General features: G+C 41.1%; 1 protein-coding gene across 2 annotated transcripts in view; it reads right to left on the reverse strand.

The window, feature by feature from the left end:
• PEX14 (peroxisomal biogenesis factor 14) overlaps positions 1-19,458 on the reverse strand; it is a 99,515-nt gene that overhangs the window by 35,780 nt on the left and 44,277 nt on the right. For both annotated transcript variants that reach the window (XM_054009168.1, XM_054009169.1), the window contains one exon: positions 12,017-12,101. In XM_054009168.1, the coding sequence (XP_053865143.1) occupies positions 12,017-12,101 (85 nt within the window). The remainder of the gene's footprint in view (positions 1-12,016; positions 12,102-19,458) is intronic.

Genomic DNA, 19,458 nt, shown 5'->3' on the forward strand with positions numbered 1-19,458 from the left:
CACACAGTGTGTTCTGAGGATTAGGCAGTGTTTGTACAGTGCTTTCAACATGTACACTGCTCTAGAAGTGCAGGATATAAATTTGTGAACTTCCTGGCCATATGCAAAGTATCTCTTCTTTCAGGAATTCAGGGAGGGGGCTGAGGGATTATTATAGTTTATTACTGGGGAGGAGTATAATTGTGAAATTATGAGGCTACATCAATAATTATTTGTGAATTTTATTCTTTGTAGTGTATGGTAGTTAAAAAGCACCTAAGAACAAAATATAGGCATTTAAAGTCAAAATTAATGTTTTACATAATGCCTCAGCATTCCTAGAAAATACCTGAGCTATACCTGTCCTATACCTTATCCGCCCCCTAAATGTGAAATGCTTCCATGGCAGTAAAGATTTCTGCCAACAGGCAAGATTTAGATATGTGATTTGTTCAGTGGCCTCCGGCCACAGTCCAATGTCCTATCTCTTTGTGCAGGGACACAGCCCAGCCTCCCTCTGGAGTAAGGCCATCTACTGGCATCCCTACCCACCCCCTAACGGAATCTTAAAGGTGAGGCAGGGCAGCAGAGGCAAAGACAAATTTAATTTTGTTTATCACCATAAAAAGGGACATTTCCACATGGACAGCAAGGACATGAATATCGTGTGTATGCAGGGGCAGAGGGGGAATTATAAACGCATTTTTGGCGAAATTCAATAAAGCTGATTCCACTGCATAAGGTCAGCAATTTACTTTAAAAAATGATATGATTGCAACTTTTAATATAACCCATGTATTTGCTACAAGATGTTCTAGAAGATTGTGTAATGTAACCATCCGACCGCTCCACAGGAGCAGAGATCACCCCATTTACCCTTTATTGTCTTGATAAAAGCAATGCACATTTGCACAATATGACAAAGTCAACAGTTTTTACTTAAGAGAGCCTCAGATTTAATGGAGAATGAATTCTCCTCTCTCATCCTAGGGCTGGGGGTCCATTCTGGGCTAGGATCCATCAGAAAGAGCCAGAATGAACAGACTCAAGACTTAATTCCCCTCCTATCCAAGGAGGGTCCTCCCTCAGGTTAAAATTAGGGAGGGAGTGGTGGGGAGCAGAAAAAAGTAATGTGATTATAGCAACATGAGCACTCAGTCCCCTTGTCACTACAAAATATGTGGTCTATTACTCAACAAAACTGTGGCCCAGGAAAGCCCACAGACTAAATTAATATGGAGACTTAATTCATCTCCCCCATCCCACCCCGGACAGGGCAGCACCAACATGAGTGAGACGGAGTTCATCGGAAGAGTAACATGGCACGTCCTAGATTACACTCCCCACTCCAGCCCCAGGGAAGAGGGCTGTCCCTCCAGAACTGGAAGAGAGAGTTCATTCATGAGCGGGTTACAGATTGAATTTCCCTGGGCTGGATGGCCATGGAGACTGAACTCCTCCTTCAACCCAAAAACATATTTTTATACAAGCGTATATAGATCTCTTTGGCTGTCTGAAGGTGAAGCTTGCTTCAAAGGTCAGAGCTCCAGGGCTAGATTAGGATTGCACGCAATCTGCTCGAGTCTTGGCATTCTGACAAACTTCCCCTGCCTTATACGTCCGATTGAGGTAAATTCTCTGTGTCTCTGAAAATGCAGTTCAAAAATCACACATTGCAGGATACACACTTGTCTAGCAACTTCAATATGAGGATCCCAAATCCCTTTACAAATGTGAATGGGTTAAAGCTCAACATGCCTGTGAGGTGGAAGTAATCATCATTATCCTCATTTTATAGATGAGGATGCTGAGACCCAGAGAGCTTATGTTACTTGCCCCAGATCATGCAAGAAGTCCCTGGCAGAGACAGAAATAGAACCTGGATCTCCTGACACCTGGTTCTGAGCTATAACCATCACACCAGCCTACCTCTACCTGCCCTATATTTATTCTCTCACTCAAGGATATCCACAGCTAAATTTCTTAAATACATACATCAAAAGATGACTTTCCTAACTGCCACTGCTGCAATCTTAACCTAGAGTCTGAAGATCTGGCTTCGTTCTCTCTGCCCAGCATCATCAATACTAAAGATTCAAAACTCAGAATTTAGCTGACAATTTGATCCAGAATGGAATCCAGCTCACTCTGCCATAGTGGCATGAGCTCTGCAGTACTAACAGGAATGGAAACAACGTTTTGACAGTAAACAAGGCAGGTATGACTCAAAACACACACAGGAAGCAAAAGGAGGTAATTTTGCAGAGTCACTTTTACATTACATAGTTATTGTCAGAAAGCCAGAATGAAAGTCACTATTATAAACAGTAACATTCCATTTATTTGTTAAAATAAAGACTACATCTGGAGCAAACACAACTTTCTAGGGACTGTCTGAGTGTGTTCTGGGCACTGTATAAATGTATTCCAATTTACCAATACTTTGAAAACTATGAACACACAACAGAGGTGCTGATGGACCCTGCTCCACTGAAATACTGCTGAATTTCCTGGACGACAAGTGAGCTGAGAGAAATGGGAATTATGCCTGATTCTTCACTCATTGTACTGTTAATGAAATCAGCTCTTTTTCTGTGGAATGCAAATCTAAATGGCTCAAGTGTGTCACAGGGTGAGCCTGAAGTAAGAGAGAGGCTATTACTACTAATGTGACTTGTACCCTCTGTTATGGAACAAATAAATGAGCATTTAGAGGATGTCAACTCTGTGCGTCTCTCTCCCTCAATGGATTCTTCTGCAACATCATTAAAACATCAAACAGGTGCTTCATGCAATGCACTTTTCAGAGCCTTACACAGAAACCAGATGAAAAAGTCACAGCAATTTTCATCTTTTTGACATGAAACTGCAAAGCACTTATCAAACCCCACTGGAAATGTTACTTAAAGGGTCATGCTGTCAAGGTTGGTTGGCCCTAAGTTTGCCCTGCCTTTTTTCCTCTTCTGTCTTTTTGCAGGTCCAAGTGAGGGTTCCCCCCAGCAGAAAATGCTGCAGTTCAAAGCCAACAGTCTAGCTCCTCATGAGCAAACCTGCAAGCACGAAACAGGGTGTGCTGCTCTGCTCCTGGGAGCAAGCCTACAAAAACAAACCATTAGATACTTATTTGGTTGCAGGAAGAACTTCCGTAAAGAAGCATTTCAGTTCCAAGTAGAACTGGTCAAAATGTTTCAAAAAACATTTTTCCATTAGAAAATGCTGATTCAACTAAATGGAAATATTTCACAGGAAGATCTCAATTTCATTGATGTTTTCAATGAGAAGTTATCAAAACATTTTGTTTTGATAATATCAAAATATTCTATTTCAATTTCATCATTTTGACTTTTATATTATGTTTTATTACATCTGTCCCTTATATTATAAATTATAATAGTAAGAAAATATTTTGGAATACTTCATTTTGCAAAAAATTCTGAATTTTAAACTTTTTATTCCAATTCAATATCTCAGAATTTCCCATAGGACAGAAATTTCATTTTTCAACCAGCTCTAATTTCAAGCTTTTACATTGTTATACAATGAAACTTAAAAAAAAATTATTAAGCGTCCCTTGATTACAGTGGAGTTTCAAACACAAAGAGATCATTTCTAAAGTCTCCTGACCAGAACTAAACGTTTAGAGGCATTCACTGTGCTTCCCAGTTCCATTCTTGATTCCATCCCTGCTATTTCCTATCAAAAATAAAGGCTGGGTGATTTTTCAACAATTGATAACATTTATGCTAAGCAAAGCCCATGCATCAGAACATAAGATGATCTCTTGCAGTGACCAGGAAGGATCTCCCCTTCTTTTGTCTCCAGCATCAACAAGCAGCTATCCTGGAAGTTGCAAGTTTTTTGTCATCTCTTAAATCCCAGGCACTGGCCATAATCAGAGGCAGGATGTGAATCATTCTCCCCATTTGTATGGGGGTCCAGTGGCTTGCCCCCTATCTTTCTTCCAAATCTTGGAGGAAGGGGGAAGGAGGAATTTATATCCCTCATCCTAAAAGCTCCACCTTTTTCCAAAAGCTCAGCAGCCCCAAGGAATAGTGCTATCTAATCAACTCCCCGGGATATCCTAACAGTTGATCGGTTGGTGAAGCTTTGCTGGCACTGCTGTTGCACATTTCCTCTTGGCACAAAGCTGAGAAAATCTGTAGAGTTCATGACAAGTTCAGATAACACAAGCAGTGGGAAAATTGATGGGGGAAGAGTCAGCATGATGAATAGGCTGGCACAGAACACCAGATGACGGATATGCACATGCGAGACTGGCAGGATAGGGAGACATGTCTTCTTAGCAGATGGATGGAGATTCTCAATCACTTTCAGGAAAAAAAAATTAAACTAACAACATAGAGCTGTGGTCCTAATCTCCAACTCATGAATGCATTTGTACTATTGGGTCATGAGCAACCTGAAGCAGGAATCTTCTCTGTATAGGCTGAACATTATCAGCACTGGGCAAACATTAGCAGAGTGCCAAGAGCAGATGTGACTGCCGATAACTTGGATTCAGATGGGAACAGTTGCAAGTTTGCTAGTGCTGAAAAGTGTTCAATCTCTTCATTCTACGGCTCCCGTTTGAGGTCCTAGGGAGACCAACAGATCTCACAAGATAAACAGAGTCATCTTGGCTCAATACATGGTAGCGAGGCCTTCAAAGCCCACTGTGATAAATGGGGGGGGGGGAGCTCTCTTTTATGGACACCCAGCCAGCCAGTAGCTATAAAATACCTCTTAGTCGCTGTTCTCTAACCGCTCTACCCATAAAGGGTTAAAAAGTCTCACTGCTATGAATAGGGGAAAGGAAGTGAGTGGACACCTGGCCAGAAGAGCCAATGGGAAGGCTAGAACTTTTTAAAATTGAAAAATGACTCCCCTTTTGTCTGTCTGGGTTGTTCTCCGGGGAGAGGCGGACAGGACAGAGCTATACTGTAAGAGCTTGGGCCAGGTATGAAAACCCATCAGTATCATACCTAGAAACTACTCATTTGAAACCCCAGATCCGTAAGTAGATCAGGAAATGTCTAAGAAGATGCAATTAGATTTCTCTCTTTTATTCCTTTATGGCTTGTGGATTCCTCTGTGCTAACCCCAGGTGCTTTTGTTTTGCTTGTAACCTTTAAGATGGACCTCAAGAAAGCTATTCTTGATGCTTAATCCTTGTAGTTTTTTTTTTAAATCTAGCAAATGCCTAAATTCCCAGATGTATTTTCTTTCTTTTTTTTTTTTTATTAATAAAATTTACCTTTTTTAAGAACAAAATTGGATTTTTGTGTTTTAAGTGGTTTGTGCACAGGTTGTTTAATTAGCTGGTGAGAACAGCTGATTTCTTTTTTTTTTTTTTTCTTTCTCAGCTCTTCCCCTGAGGGCAGGTGAAAGGGCTTGAGGGTACCCCACAGGAAGGAATTCCCAATTGCGCCTTCCTGGATTCTCAAAGGGGTTCTGCACTTGGGTGGTGGCTGCATCTACCTATCCAAGGTCAGAGAGAAGCTGTAATTTTGGGAGTTTAAATTCAAGCCTGGAGTGGCCAGTATTAATTTTTAGAATCCCTGTGGGCCCCCACCTTTTGCACTCGAAGTGCCAGAGTGGGGAATTAGCCTTCACAACCACAACAATACTGCAGAAAGGGGTGTTGGGTATTCTTTCCTCAAACTTAATAAGGAGCCAGTGTCCTAGAATAATGTAAAAGGATACTGGGCTGTGCCTTTCATATGAGACATAAAACAGAGAACCCGACTCTTTGTGGTCACTGAAGATGTCCTGGTGCCTTTCAAGTATCTTAGCAAATTTTTAACTCAGGTAATTACATTCTCCATCCCTACAAGTCTCCCCCTGAAAGATCACTTGGATACAGTATTCTTCATTTCCTGTCCTAAAACTCTTGCAATATTGTTAAACAGCTGCTGCATTGTACTTTCAAGGTGGCTCCATTTCAATGGTAGGTGAAGTGATCTCATCATAACCCTTTTATACCTCTTAAGAGGATGATGAGAGTCTGAATCAGCTGATGGGTGTAATGTGCTCCAAGAGCCTCAAATGAAATGCACTACAGAAATGTAGACAATTATTTACTTTGCAAATACTCTGTTTCCATGGGAAAGTGCCATCCAACCTCTCTTCAGCACTCTCCTTTTATCTGTCTACAAAGGTTTTTATCATATCTGAGCGGCTGTTCCAAACTTCTGAATCACTGTCTGGAGTAAGCATCCTCCCTGGTTTGGGCCATTCCATTCAGCTCTTTTCTCTTACTCTGGTCTGAGGCTGTTGGCTCCGGTTGAATTGCATGCATAATATAGTGAGAATTCTCATGTAATTGCAAAACAAACTGAAGTTACTAACAGCCACATTTTCAGCTCTGGCCTCTAGTTTTCCATCCCTTTTTTGTTGTCCATGCTACTCATGGGGTCTGTACAGTCATTTGCACACACCATTTAGACAGCTGGACAGCCAGTTATACAATCTGCATGTGCGATAAGGGATAAGCAACCACTAGCACAATCAGTTGCATGCACAGAAGTAGGCACACAAAAAACAAAGGCTGGCTGAAAATCTGTCTCTTAATGCCTTAGCTCCATTTTTTGCTCCTCTCCTCCTAAATCCATATCCTGCTAAGTCAAGAGAGAATGACTAGACTAGTCTGGATCTACGAGCCCTCTACACATCCCTGAGTCAAACTAAGTGTGTCTTCAGAAGCTGGAGGAGAGGTCCTCCACAATCCTCCTGGGATGGGTGGGTGGGTCTTGGCAGCACATTACTAACTGGATCTTTTTGGATGAGCTGTCACTGGACTCCGTTGACTTGCACTGCATTTTGTGCTCAAGGAAAAGCTTTGTAAAAACTGTTCAAGCTTCACTGAGACATGTTAAAGAATTAATTACAAAGTAAAGCTGAAGGAGAAAATTAATTTTAGAAACACGAGAGGTTACTTTTCTTTTCCTCCCTTTTCTGGAGATGGGGGAGGAAAGGCGGTTATTTTCACTTTCATCCTGGGGGCAGAAACTGGGAGCTGTCCAGTCGATAACCTGGCCATCAGAACAAGGTTTGTAATTAAAAGGTCAGTGACCTGGAAAGCTAGGGCCTCACTCTCAGGGCTTCTCAGTAATGATGGAGCTATTAAATTAAGACTTATGAAATCAATGCTAAAAAAGCTTTCATGGTAACAAGATTCCATTCAAGGACATGCAAACTGCCTCATGAAATGAACTTAAATTATAAAAAAGGAAAGTAATAAAAGAGAGTTAAATTGAAATCTGCAGAAGAATTTACTCTCCTTAAAACTCTCCAACTGCAGGCTGTAGCCCCTCCTCTCCCATCCTCAAGGTGATCCACCAGGGCTTTCTGCAAGCGGTTTGTCTTCAGCCAAGAGGCTGTTTAGTTACTGGTGGGGGTTCAACTTCCAGGAATGCAGTTGATTAAAAGGAGGAAGAGAAGGGAGCTGATTTTCTACAGCAGATTCCTGGATTCAGTACTTTTGTTTCCTGACGAGTAAATACCTTTGGTCCTTTTGTGGGGTGGGGCACTTAAAACTCCAAAATTCATGCACTGCCTCTTTATCAGCGGCTTAGGAGCCCTCATCTCCAGCTGCCTTCTATCCTCCAGTCTGACAACAACCTCCCACTTCTGTCATACTCTTTACTTGAACTGCACTGCAAAAGCTGTGTGGGACCCACAGGCAACAGAGCCGTGGAAAAACTTCTGTATTAACTTGCTTTCTACAAGCTGAGGTAATGAAACAGATTAATAGACCCAACATGTTAAGGGCAAAGCTTCCCACTGACCTCCTGCGCATCTCATCAAACAGAAGTTTGACTCGGTTGGGAAGCAGGTGTATAGGAACATACAAAGCACCAATCAAGGTAATAAGTGTTCTAAAGAGAGTTTCTGACCCTGCAAATTTCTGGGATTTACTCTTCCCCAATGTGATTCAACAGCAACCATAGTCTATCTAAGGTACTTATAAGACCTCCAGCACTGTAGTACCTAAGCACCTCACAATCTTGAATGAATTTATTCTCCTTACTCCTGTGAAGTCGGGCAGCGTTATGATCTCCATTTCACAAATGGGGAACAGAGGCTAAGTAACTTGCCCACGGTCACACAGGAAGTCTATGACTGAGCAGGGATTTGGACAGAGACTCCCAAGCCATAGCCTAGCACCCTAACCACTGGACCATCCTCCCTTTGCAGTCACATATTATAGATTCAAAACACACAATTTTAACCCGCATGAGCTACTGGATGGGTAGTTGAGCATTACAGGACATCTGAGCCACAACAGCTCAACAACAGACACATTTCCACCAGGGTTCAAACCCCACATGCTGTCTAATTACTCCCCAGGCGCCACTGATTCTCTGTGGCGTATCATCAGCAAAATCAGCTACTTGGACAAAAAACAAACAGCATCTTTTTTTTTTTTTTTTTCAGATACTCTGAAGGAAAACAGCTGCTTTTCCCCTTCATCTGAAGAAGTTCACAAAAAAAAAAAAAAAGGAGGAAATGTCATAAATTACACAAAATGCCAGTGTAAGCTTCAAAGAAAATGATAAATGATTCTAATAACTTCATGTTTCTCATTAATGTCTCTGTATTCAGAAAGTTTTAAAGTGTTCAAGACTACGCAGAAATCTCATTGAACTTTTGAAGGACCTTAAATCCAGGACACTTTCCTCACTCTCTCCATCTTCATCAGGCTTATTATCCCAGGGCTGTAATATACGACCCCCAACCTCTTAACTGGACAGAAATAGGGGCAGCCTCCCTCCACTACCACCCAGCTGCTGTTTCACACGAAAACAAACCCAACCCAGCTGATAATTCTAAAGTAACCTTCATTTCCCACAGAACTGACGTGCACCTCTGGGACCACAATTTCTATATTAAATAATGTTTAAAAAAATAAAATTGGATTTGCCTTTTCACGAAAGAGATGTTTATTTAAAAAAAGTCAAGATTATAATTCAAGGCATTGTTTCACTGCAAGTCCCAGATGTGAAATTTCCTAAGCAAAACTGAGACTGCAGTACCTGCGAGTACCCCTGCTGCCAGTGCTCGTACCCCTACATTCCCTACATCCACTCGTACTGGAACAGATTGCAACTAGGGTAGCCGAGAGCTCCCCCACAGCCAGGGTATCAATCTCTTTCCTTACAGCTCTCAGAAAGCCAGTGGTCCTGCCCCACTCTCTGCAGCAAAATCTGCTGGAAGAAACTACAACCAGACCAACTGCAAAATCCTCCCAGGAAATGATGCCTCTGTATTATTTCCTACGGAGATATGTACAAAGTTATTTTTAACATAGGGGTTGGTAGAAATGTTTAGGATATGGTATGATAGATATGCTATGATATATGATATAATATATGATATAAGGAAGGAGTGTTGTCTAGGGGACTGAACAGGGGACTGCTAGTCAGGACTCCTGGGTTCTATTCTTAACTCTGTCACTGCCTTGCTGTGTGCCCTTGGGTCAGGCAGCTTAACACTCTCAGGGTATGTATACACTGCAATAAACCACCCATGGCTGGCCCGTGTGTCGGCTGACTAGGGCTCACGGGGCTCAGGTGCAGGGCTATAAAATTGCACTGTAGATGTTTGGTTGTGGGATGAAGCCTAGGCTCTGGGACTGGTGCTGAGTGGTGTCAGTGGCCTGTGATATACAGGAAGGCCAACAAGATATCTGGTGGTTCTTCCTGGCCTTAATCTCTATGATTCGCAAAGTCACGAGACCCTTGATGAAACATGCTGCAGACTTGCACAGTAATTACTAATGAATACATGGACAAGATTTTTTCCTCAGAGGAGAAGTTTCCACTCCAGGAATTCCTGGTAGAATACGCTTTACTAGAATTCAGGAAAAACACTGGATAGTTACTTAGAATACCAATGGGTAGGTCTCAGGGTGTAAATGGAACTGAATACTCAGCCATGTTAATTCTCCTTCATATGCCCAGGGTTGAACTAGTCACATCTAGGGTTAGGAAAGAATTTTTCCTGCCCCTTAGGGCACAACTGGCATGATGTACATGTGCGCCTCTTTGCTCTGGAGCATTGAGCAAAGGTAACATAATATGATCAAGCGGGCAGATCCCATATGATCAAGTTCCCAATGACTCCTGGGTGCAGGCATTGCTGGACTTTCTCCTACAGTTAAGTTTCCATATGAGCAATTAGCGCAAAGGGGAGGGAGGGAATTAACAAACAGGAACAAACAGTTCTACCAAACAGTTTCTCCTCTTCGGTAATTATTAGCCAAGTAATTCACAAGAAGTATTAGTCGGGCCACAGTGTCTCTCTGCCTCCTTCTCCCCACCCCTCCTCTTCTCCCAGTCAGGGATTTATTAAAATTAAACAGATTAGATGGAGCTCCTGATACTAAAAACTGCTCAGCGAAGCCTGCGGTGGGGAAGTGCAGAGCAAACACCAGAGACATTTGTCTCTAAATTGCTCTAAATACCTTCTGCAAATGAAATTCTAACCCAGCTACGTTGAGAGAGAAAATGAGGAATAACTGGTCATTGTCAGCAGAGGAGAAGATCAGGCGGTTATAATATTGCACGATATACTGGGGGCTAAGAATCTCTCGGCAACAATAGATTTTGTATCAGGTTACCCCGGGTAATCAGCACAGCTTTTAGGCTCAGCTTTCCCCTGCTTCATTGCTTCCATGATAGAGTTGAAATCCCCAAGCTTTTATGATTAATTGCTCCCCGTAGGTCCACATATTTCAAGGAAAAACTCACAGAGGAGAGTGGCCAACAAGCTCCAAATTTTGCAATACTGGCAAATCCAGTGCCATCCTGATGGCAGAGCAGGACAAACAACACACCTAGCAGAGTTGCACCACCTTGCTGGGCTGCTTTGTAACTGACACTAGGGCCAGCGGGGAAAGGACCCTATTCCAAACGATGTACCTGCAGAGTACAGTTTGTGGCTAAGCTGTTAGATCACAACTCCTGCCATTCCATCCTTAGTGCTTTCTGCCCCAAGGTGAGCAGGGGTCCCTGTAAGTAGATTATCTCATGCCATCAAGTCTCATGGATTTCACTAAACAATTCATATCTCCAACCTATCTAATATAGCCCTGGGATTTCTTACTTTCCAAAGCTCAAGGTCTTTGGCTGAAGAATTCAAATTATACTGTAATAAATCACAACACTAATGTAAAAATGGGTCCCCATCACCCATAATTTTGGAGTTTGCACTTACACCCCCCCCCCGCACTTAAACTACCTTTTCTAACTCTGTAAAGCATGAAATTCACTCCAGGGCATGAGCCTCTTTATCATGTAAATCCCACGCTAAGGACTTAAGTGATGTGGAGGGTTCTTGGTTGGGCAATCTGCACTGGAATAAACTTCACCTGAAATGTGCTAGTAAATTCCTAAATTGTTGTCTTAAAACTTCAGAACATAAAAGGAAAAAACAAAGTCAGTTCCTTTATAAACAGAAGGGAAAACTATTATCAGCCTGTGGCCAAAGCAGGTTCCATTGGCTTGAGACGATATTGGATTTGTCAGGATCCATCCTGCCCCTGCTATAGAAAGGGCCATGCATGGTCAGTAATCTGCCATTTCAGGCTGAAAGTCAGGCTGACCCCAAGCTTGACCTTAACCTGACCTTGTTTACTCTTACCATGTCCCTCTTCCTTCATTCCTCTCTCCGGCTCTCTTCTGAAGCAGTTGACCTTTTAACTACAGCTGGTCATTTTAAAGCCAATGTCATTAAGGAGTTAGAATTGACCATCTAGCCTGTAACTCTAAACTGTCCTTTCTTCTGAAGAGCTCTACTGGTAGTTAACCCCAAAATTCCCATAACTCATTCTACAATGCCTTGTCTAGTGCCAATATTACTTCTGACTTGCAGGGAGGAAAACGGAGCTGACTTGACCCCACACTAAAAATTTCCTGGGACAAGAGATCTTTTTTCCCTCAATACCTAATTTTCCACAGCAATAACTCCTGGCCTACATCCCACTCCCAAGCCCCCTCATAAATACTAACAGAGAATGAGACTGATGAATCTGTACCTTTTTTCTTGAGAAAAGCTCTTCTGGTTGCGAGCGGACTTTGGCGGACCCGGGAGTTCTGTAGAAACTTCACTGCTGTTGCGATCTGATTAGGGTGAGAAGATTGGAGAAACAGAAGAGTGAAAAGCTCTGAGTTAAGAACATTCAATATTCTGATTCTAAATAAATTCTGAACTACAACATCAAGGCATCAAATCCAGCATCAGATGTTGACGGACTGGACCAGACCCCAGATATGACTTTGGGGAATCTTTGGATCCAGATCAAAATTTGTGGCTCAGGCTCATCTCTAATCAGACCCGAAGAAGTGGGCTGTAGTCCACGAAAGCTTATGCTCTAATAAATTAGTTAGTCTCTAAGGTGCCACAAGTACTCCTGTTCTTCTTTTTGCGGATACAGACTAACACGGCTGTTACTCTGAATCTAATCAGATAGTACAGCATTAATAATTTGACTTAGAGAAGTTTCTCCTTGAACATCTTTTACCAAGCTGAAACACTGCTTAGTATGAAACAAACTCCATTAGGATACCTGATCCTGTTATTAGCAGGTGAGAGGTTATTTTCCTTGCCTTGGATCACACTAACCTACCAAAGACAAAGATTAAGTTTTATTTTCCAAGTGACCCAACTGGGCAGATAAATGGTTATATTTATGCTCTGCTGTGGTAGAAACTATATACAGCTTTGGTTTAAGAACTTTGACTTCATGATGCTCTAGAAGATGAACCTTTAAGTGACTTAGGACTTAAAGGTCCATATTTCCAGAGAGTGTAAGGACTGGGATGACACTTTTTGCACCCACACAATGATTGCAGTCCCTTAAAGTGCCAATGAAAGGTGCTGGATTCCTCTCTATGTACGGAGTGTATATAACAGGGCAAATCTCCACACAAACCCCTGCCTATGTCCCTCAGTTCTGTTCTGAAGGAATCACCATTAAGGATATGAAGGGCATTGACTCTCCATAGCCCATTCAATCCTTTGTCTCTCTGCTGATATTATCTAGAAGGAGGCCAATTTTGCACCAGTTGTGATAGTGCTTTTGATGCAGTGCACAGAGCTGAGGCCCACCAACTCATTTCACACAGTCTGCTGAGCAGTCACCACATTGTGACTACTATGGGTCATACCACACAGGACTAAGAGAAAAGCTCCATATTCCAATATTAATCCCCTCGGCCATCCGGTCACATACACAGTACATCCTGCTGCACTGTGGAAAACCATCTGATCTCCCTCTATAAAAGACATCTGCTCTGGATGTGGCACAGAAGGGGATAACGTGCTTGAAGTTGACTTAGAAGACAGACATATCCATATTGAGGTGAGAGATTGCTCCCTCTCTGTACTTAGATGAAGCTGGTCTTCCATATACAAGGAAGAAGAAGAGTGTGGTTTTCACCCCAAATGGTGGCATCTGCATTCCCTATAAGCTGTACTGAGTGCAAGAGAAGGAGAAAGAGGATTTGCAAGAAGTGCAAGCTACAATGCAGCTTTTAGAGTTAAGATCTAAAGTTGTTTTAAAAAATTTTCATGACAGAAAAAAAAAATCTAGCATCACTATTGAAATGAACAAAGTTTCACCTTGGTTTTGAATCCAGCCCTTGGAATATGCATTTCTGGTCAGAGAGCAAAGTTCTGATGGGTTTAATGGCACTTTCAATGTACTCCTCAGTGCATTCCATCGATGTTTTTTTTTTTTTAAATTGCATCTCTTATTTCTTTAAATACATTAATCAGGCTAGTGTAGGCAAAACGGATCCATTGGACAATGCAATAAACATGAATTATCATCTATCCAACATGCATAATGGCTTAAAAATACATAATAGCAGGTGTAGTTTAAATGATTAGTTATTACACCTGTGGTGGGTCTGATTCAATTGGGGAAAATCATCTTTAATAGGTTAAAAGGTTTAGATCACCAGGCTTCCCTTAAAGTGGCTGTAGAGAGGGTATGATGGAGTACGCTGTCATTACTAATTCATTTAAGAAAAACGTGGGGGATACAGCAAAGAACAGCATAAACGAGCGAATCCAATTTAAACATCAGGTAAAGCAGAAAACACCTTTTAAAAAAGCATGATAAATGAATTTGGAAGGGAGATGAAATTGACATCTTTATTTTAACGGGAATTTGACAAAGTCCCGGCACACTTCAAAGTTAGGGGGAGGGGAACAGTTGGATTTTTTTAGTTTACATTCAATAATTTCAAGTCATAAAATAATAGAGCAGAACACCCCACATAAAGTACATTTTGGTCTCGTTTATGTGCCGCTTGATCTCTCCCTTGGAAATGCTGGCGACAGGCAAATCACGCATTTAAATTGCTCTGATATCACTACGCCCAATGCAGAAATATAAAGCACCCAAACTAATAACTTTAGGATAATGTGCTGAATAAGAAAAATGCCCAAATAAGCAGACACCTAGATGTGCGAACATATCAAAACCACTTTCCTTCTTATGTTAATTACTTGTTTCTTTGGGAACTCTTCCACACTCCCCTCCCGCTTCTAGTGAGCTTGTAAAACAGACACAAAGGACTTGTCGGAACCAGAATGTTGCAAGCTCTCGGATTCATACATTCATATTATCAGTTTATATTTAAAAAAATGTAATCTAAAATGAAACATTTTCCCTTCTGTTATTTTCTTAAGTATATCCATTTTTAATGTTATATTGATTGCAGCCATTTATTGGGAGATATTTTTGTTTTGCAAAATGTAAACATTTCAACAAAAAAAATTATTAAAAATAATATTACATCCCATCTCCAAAATGCCTCCTGAGCCTATGTTTCTCTAGTTTGGAAGTTTGTGCTTGCCTTTAGAGAAGAGATGTATTCTTCCTCACCTGAATCTCCTTCATTTTCCTCATTTATCTTGTGCATAAAATGTTCATATGAAACAATTCTGGCCATGATACATGCTAATTTTTTACAAGAAGGGACAAGAGAGCTTTCCTACTTTCTAAGGATCATTCTATTTGAACGAACAAGAACAATTGCAGTCCATTAAAAATAAAATAAAATAAAATAAAAAACTTTGCAGACCCATGTATAGATGAAAACCCATACAGCAAATAGAATTCTGATTCAGCTGGAAACATATTGTTCCATACTATTTATGTAACATTTGTAACACTTGACCAAAATTTTCTAATATTACGACATTGCCAAGTAGTGTGAATCATCATATTACCAACTCAGATTCTCAGACTGCCAGCACACAGTGGCCAGCAGACCGCATTTAACCAGTAGATCTCTGTCCTTTATTTTTCTTAACGAAAAATAGTGTATTCAGTTGTTAAAAGTAAATTAACACCATAAACCTGCTACCCCATCAGCCCTTCTTCTGCAATGGAATCAGACACACTTTTGATCAGAAATACCGTGGGGGGAATGCTGCAGCAGAGCTTGGGATATCGTTTGATTTTCTAATTAGAAGATGAATGTGGCTATCCATGGGATATATTTGTGTCCAGCCAAATTACATACATTCAGGCAAATATTCCACCTCAATGTCACAGATGTAACATGGAGACAGGAACTTTACTGCAGATGTTGCAGGAGTGCAGCAAGCTGAGAAAATTCCAGGCTAAGGCACTGCACTTTGACATTGGTCCAAGGTCCCTCACCCACACCCCCAATCTCCCTCTCCTCTGGTGTTGGCGAGGAAGGTGAAGTCAGCCCTCTTTACTATTATGCTCACAGCAACATGGTTTTTACATAAGGAACCCAAGCTGCTTTATCAGCTGCTGGCATGTGAAAAATAAAACACATGGTTCAGAAGATGATGCAGGGGCAAGCAACCCCTTTCCCACCCCCTTCCAAAAAATCATTCCACACACTCATCACAGCTATGCAGGACTTGAAAAAAGAGATGAAGATGGAAATCAGACTAAAGTGCCACTGGGGGAGCAATGAGTGAGACGTATTAGATCCCCTAATATTGGGGATCCTCTGAATAGTATTTGTTCACAGAGCAAGACTTCAGGATGACCTGAGAACTAAAGGTTGGGTCTGAGACTATACATCGTTAGGGGAGGTCTGTCTCTGAACAGCTTTGTGTCCGTTTAAATGCAACCTTCCTTTTCATTAAGCAGCGGAGGCACAGGCCATGAACTATGCCCAGATAGTTTACATTACATGTGCGGAAGGCAATCAACACTGGCAATATATATGACGTATGTAAAAGTATTGGGAATTATTTTTTTAAAGTGTATTAAAAATAATATGGCAGTATTAACAAAAGCTAACCTTATTTTAGCCAGAGCAGAAGGCCACGGCTACAGGGCAAATGGAACTGATCAATACATAGCCTACTGCAATACCCCCTCTCTCTCACCACCCCCCTGTGAAAGGCTGCACGTTTGCAAAGCTCAGAAGATTAAATTGTCTGTGAAAGGTTTCTGTACTCCTACTCCAAAGGAGATACCCAGAATCCTGTTAACAAGCGTCAGGCTAAAGCCAGCTCACATTGTAACAAGGGCTGACTTAAAAGCCTGGCACCGTGAGCAACAAGAGAACCCCTTCAAACAGAAATGCTGCATTTTAGTAAGAAATCCATGCTCTGTCAGGACTAACTTGACAAATATGGTCATCGGTGGCACAAGGAAATAGTTGCAAAGCAGCTGTTAATCAGGGAAACACATTGTAGAACGCTGATGCTAGCACTCATGAAAAAATGCAAGGGGCTAATTATGAAGCCATATATCTCACTAAAGAGGCAATGTTCCTTGAGATTCCAGGCAGAGCTCTCTAGAGTCAGGGTCCTGGGACACCACACATAGAGCTCTCTCTAATCCAAGCTTCCAGTTCCCAGTTCAAACCGCACCTTTTCTTAACTCAGGGTTCAGGGTCCCAGGACCCCTAATTTATATATCACAAAAAGTACTTGTTCTTTCTAAGCAGAGTATCTGGAGGTCGCTAATGAGAGAGACATGGCTCTAAGGCTCCTAATTTACATTTCCCTGGTACACAGATCTTTCTTTCTGGCCCCCAACAAGGACGAGGCCCTGTTGTGCTGCATGCTACACAAACACATATTAAAAGACAGCTCCCAAAAGTTAACAGGCAAGAGAAACCTACATGAACTTTATTTTACAGTCCTAGGAAGTCAAATTTTATAGCTCTCACTCAAAATAGAGAGAGAGAAAAATGAATGAAATATAAAGCAAGAGTCCCACAATCCAGAACCCGAAGGAATGAAGGTAGGAAAAAAAACAAGCTCGGCATGAGATCTACATCAGGGATCCTGAACTGAGAGAGCAAAACAGTAATGAAAGAGGAAGAAGGGTCAATACATTTAAAATCAGAAGTCTCAGGAATCCAGAAACTCAGGCTAGAGAGAGTTCTATGAATGAAATCTAACTCAAGAATGCCAAGATGACAACACCCAGGTGAAAAGTAAAAAATATGATATGCCACAGACTGCCTAGAATTCAACAATACTGGAAAGAGCAAGGCACTCTGAAACCAGATTAAAGGTTGGGCATGGGAGGGTGGGGGTGGATTTCCATTCAATTCAGAGTAAAACCACCAGGATGGCACGAGAGGCATAACCTTGGGACAGAAAGAGCTGCAAACGCTGTGTAAGCACAGAGCCAGTACTCCCCCTAGCTGAGACCTGGGGGAGGCGCAGGATCTGAGAGGCTGGGTTCACCAAGGAACGCAGCCCAAATTAAGTGTTTTCACTCAGTGGAAATGAAATGTTTTGCAAGATGAAACAGAAAGAAAATTGAGGTTTTAGGTAATTACTAGTTGGCATTTACATATCACAGGCTGGTTCAACACCTATTCATTTTCCTCTTTTATTTTCAATTTTTTAAAATTGCTAATTAAAATGAACATCTGACAGGGATGGGGGGAAAAATTACTCTTCCTCCTTTTCTCCAGGACGACAAAATCCAGATCTACTTTAAATACATTTATCTATAATTATCACACACAAAAAAACCCTGCTTAATTTACATTAAGATGGTGACAGAAAAAAAATCAATAAAAGCCAGAAAAAACCAAGCTAAGGCGCCTTCATCTCACCTTGCTGTGCCTAGTTAATACCAAAGGCAGGAGACATCCTCCACTGAGCTGAAACTCCTGGCACTCCCTTAGTACAATGGAATGAGTTAAAAGAAAGAAGTTGCAAAATCCCAGGCGTTCACTGCTATCCGATTCTCACTGATTTGAATCAAAATCTTGTAATCTAGCCCTGTTTTGTGGGACACTTTCTCCCTTGACTTACTTTTCCTCCTCTTATTTTTTCACTATTCTCATATCCACAGAAATGAGACCACACAAACACCTGCCCATCCCCATTCTCAGCTCCTTTGTTTCAGGAGCCATTTCACATTTGTTCCAGCTGACTATAGGGGCCTGATCTTTCCACACCCTCTGCTCAGGTATAACCAGCCCCCTCTCTTCACAAAACCTCACCACTGTCTAAGAGCCTTCTCCTCTGCAATATTCCTCTCTCTCTGCTCTGTGGACTCCCCATCTAGTTTTGAATCTCATCTCAAAATACCTTCTCCGTCACATATACCTCTTAATTTTTCTCCCCTTCAGCTTTTTAAATGTTAACCTTGTAACTTTTTTTTTTAACTCCACAAAGCATTCCAGGATACAGTTTGTATGAAAAATGCTATAAAAAATAAAGTTTTATTGTATCATACATTAAGGACATAAAACATCCCTGATAGCAGTGTACAGGAGCTGACATGATAGACTAATATATTTTAAGGTCTATTGTGTAAATATGTATTTAGGGAATTCTAAAGCATGGTATTATTGACCCAAGTCTCTCTTAAAACACATTGATATATGTAGTAAAAGCCCTTATGAAAAGTAGCGACTTCGTCTGCGCAGTAGCCACCTTTCAAAATGAAATATGTCTGTCATCTTAAATTTTTTTGGCTCTGGTTAAAACATGATGGACAGCTTGCCAAAATTTCACTCTTAAAAGAACAAAGCTGATATTAAGTATTATACATTTGCAATAAACGAACACCAGAAAACACTACACACACTTTAAAAGAAACACAAGCCTTAAAATAGCCAGACTCTACAGAGATACATACATATATGTACACATGTACACTCGCACACATTACACAAACAGGGTACAATGTGTATTTTTTTTAATCTCAGAAAGGAGGATGAGACATTGCAGTCCCAAGTTCAACTCAAAATAAATTGTTATCCTCAAGTAATAAATGCCTGAAAAAAACAATTTATAAATAAATCACTAATAAAACCTGTAATTACAGCTGTATTAACAAATGCTTCTATAAAATTCAAGCATAGTCAATAAGCTGCATACGCCTTTATTCCTGGAGTGCAAAGTCAGAGGTTTTTTTGGAGAGGACAGTAGAGAATCATATTTCCTCCCATTCCCCGAAGAAAAATAAGCATACTAAATAAATCAACTCTTAAAAGCCTC

The sequence above is a fragment of the Malaclemys terrapin genome, chromosome 19, assembly GCF_027887155.1.
Source record: "Malaclemys terrapin pileata isolate rMalTer1 chromosome 19, rMalTer1.hap1, whole genome shotgun sequence".
Lineage (NCBI taxonomy): Eukaryota > Metazoa > Chordata > Testudines > Emydidae > Malaclemys > Malaclemys terrapin.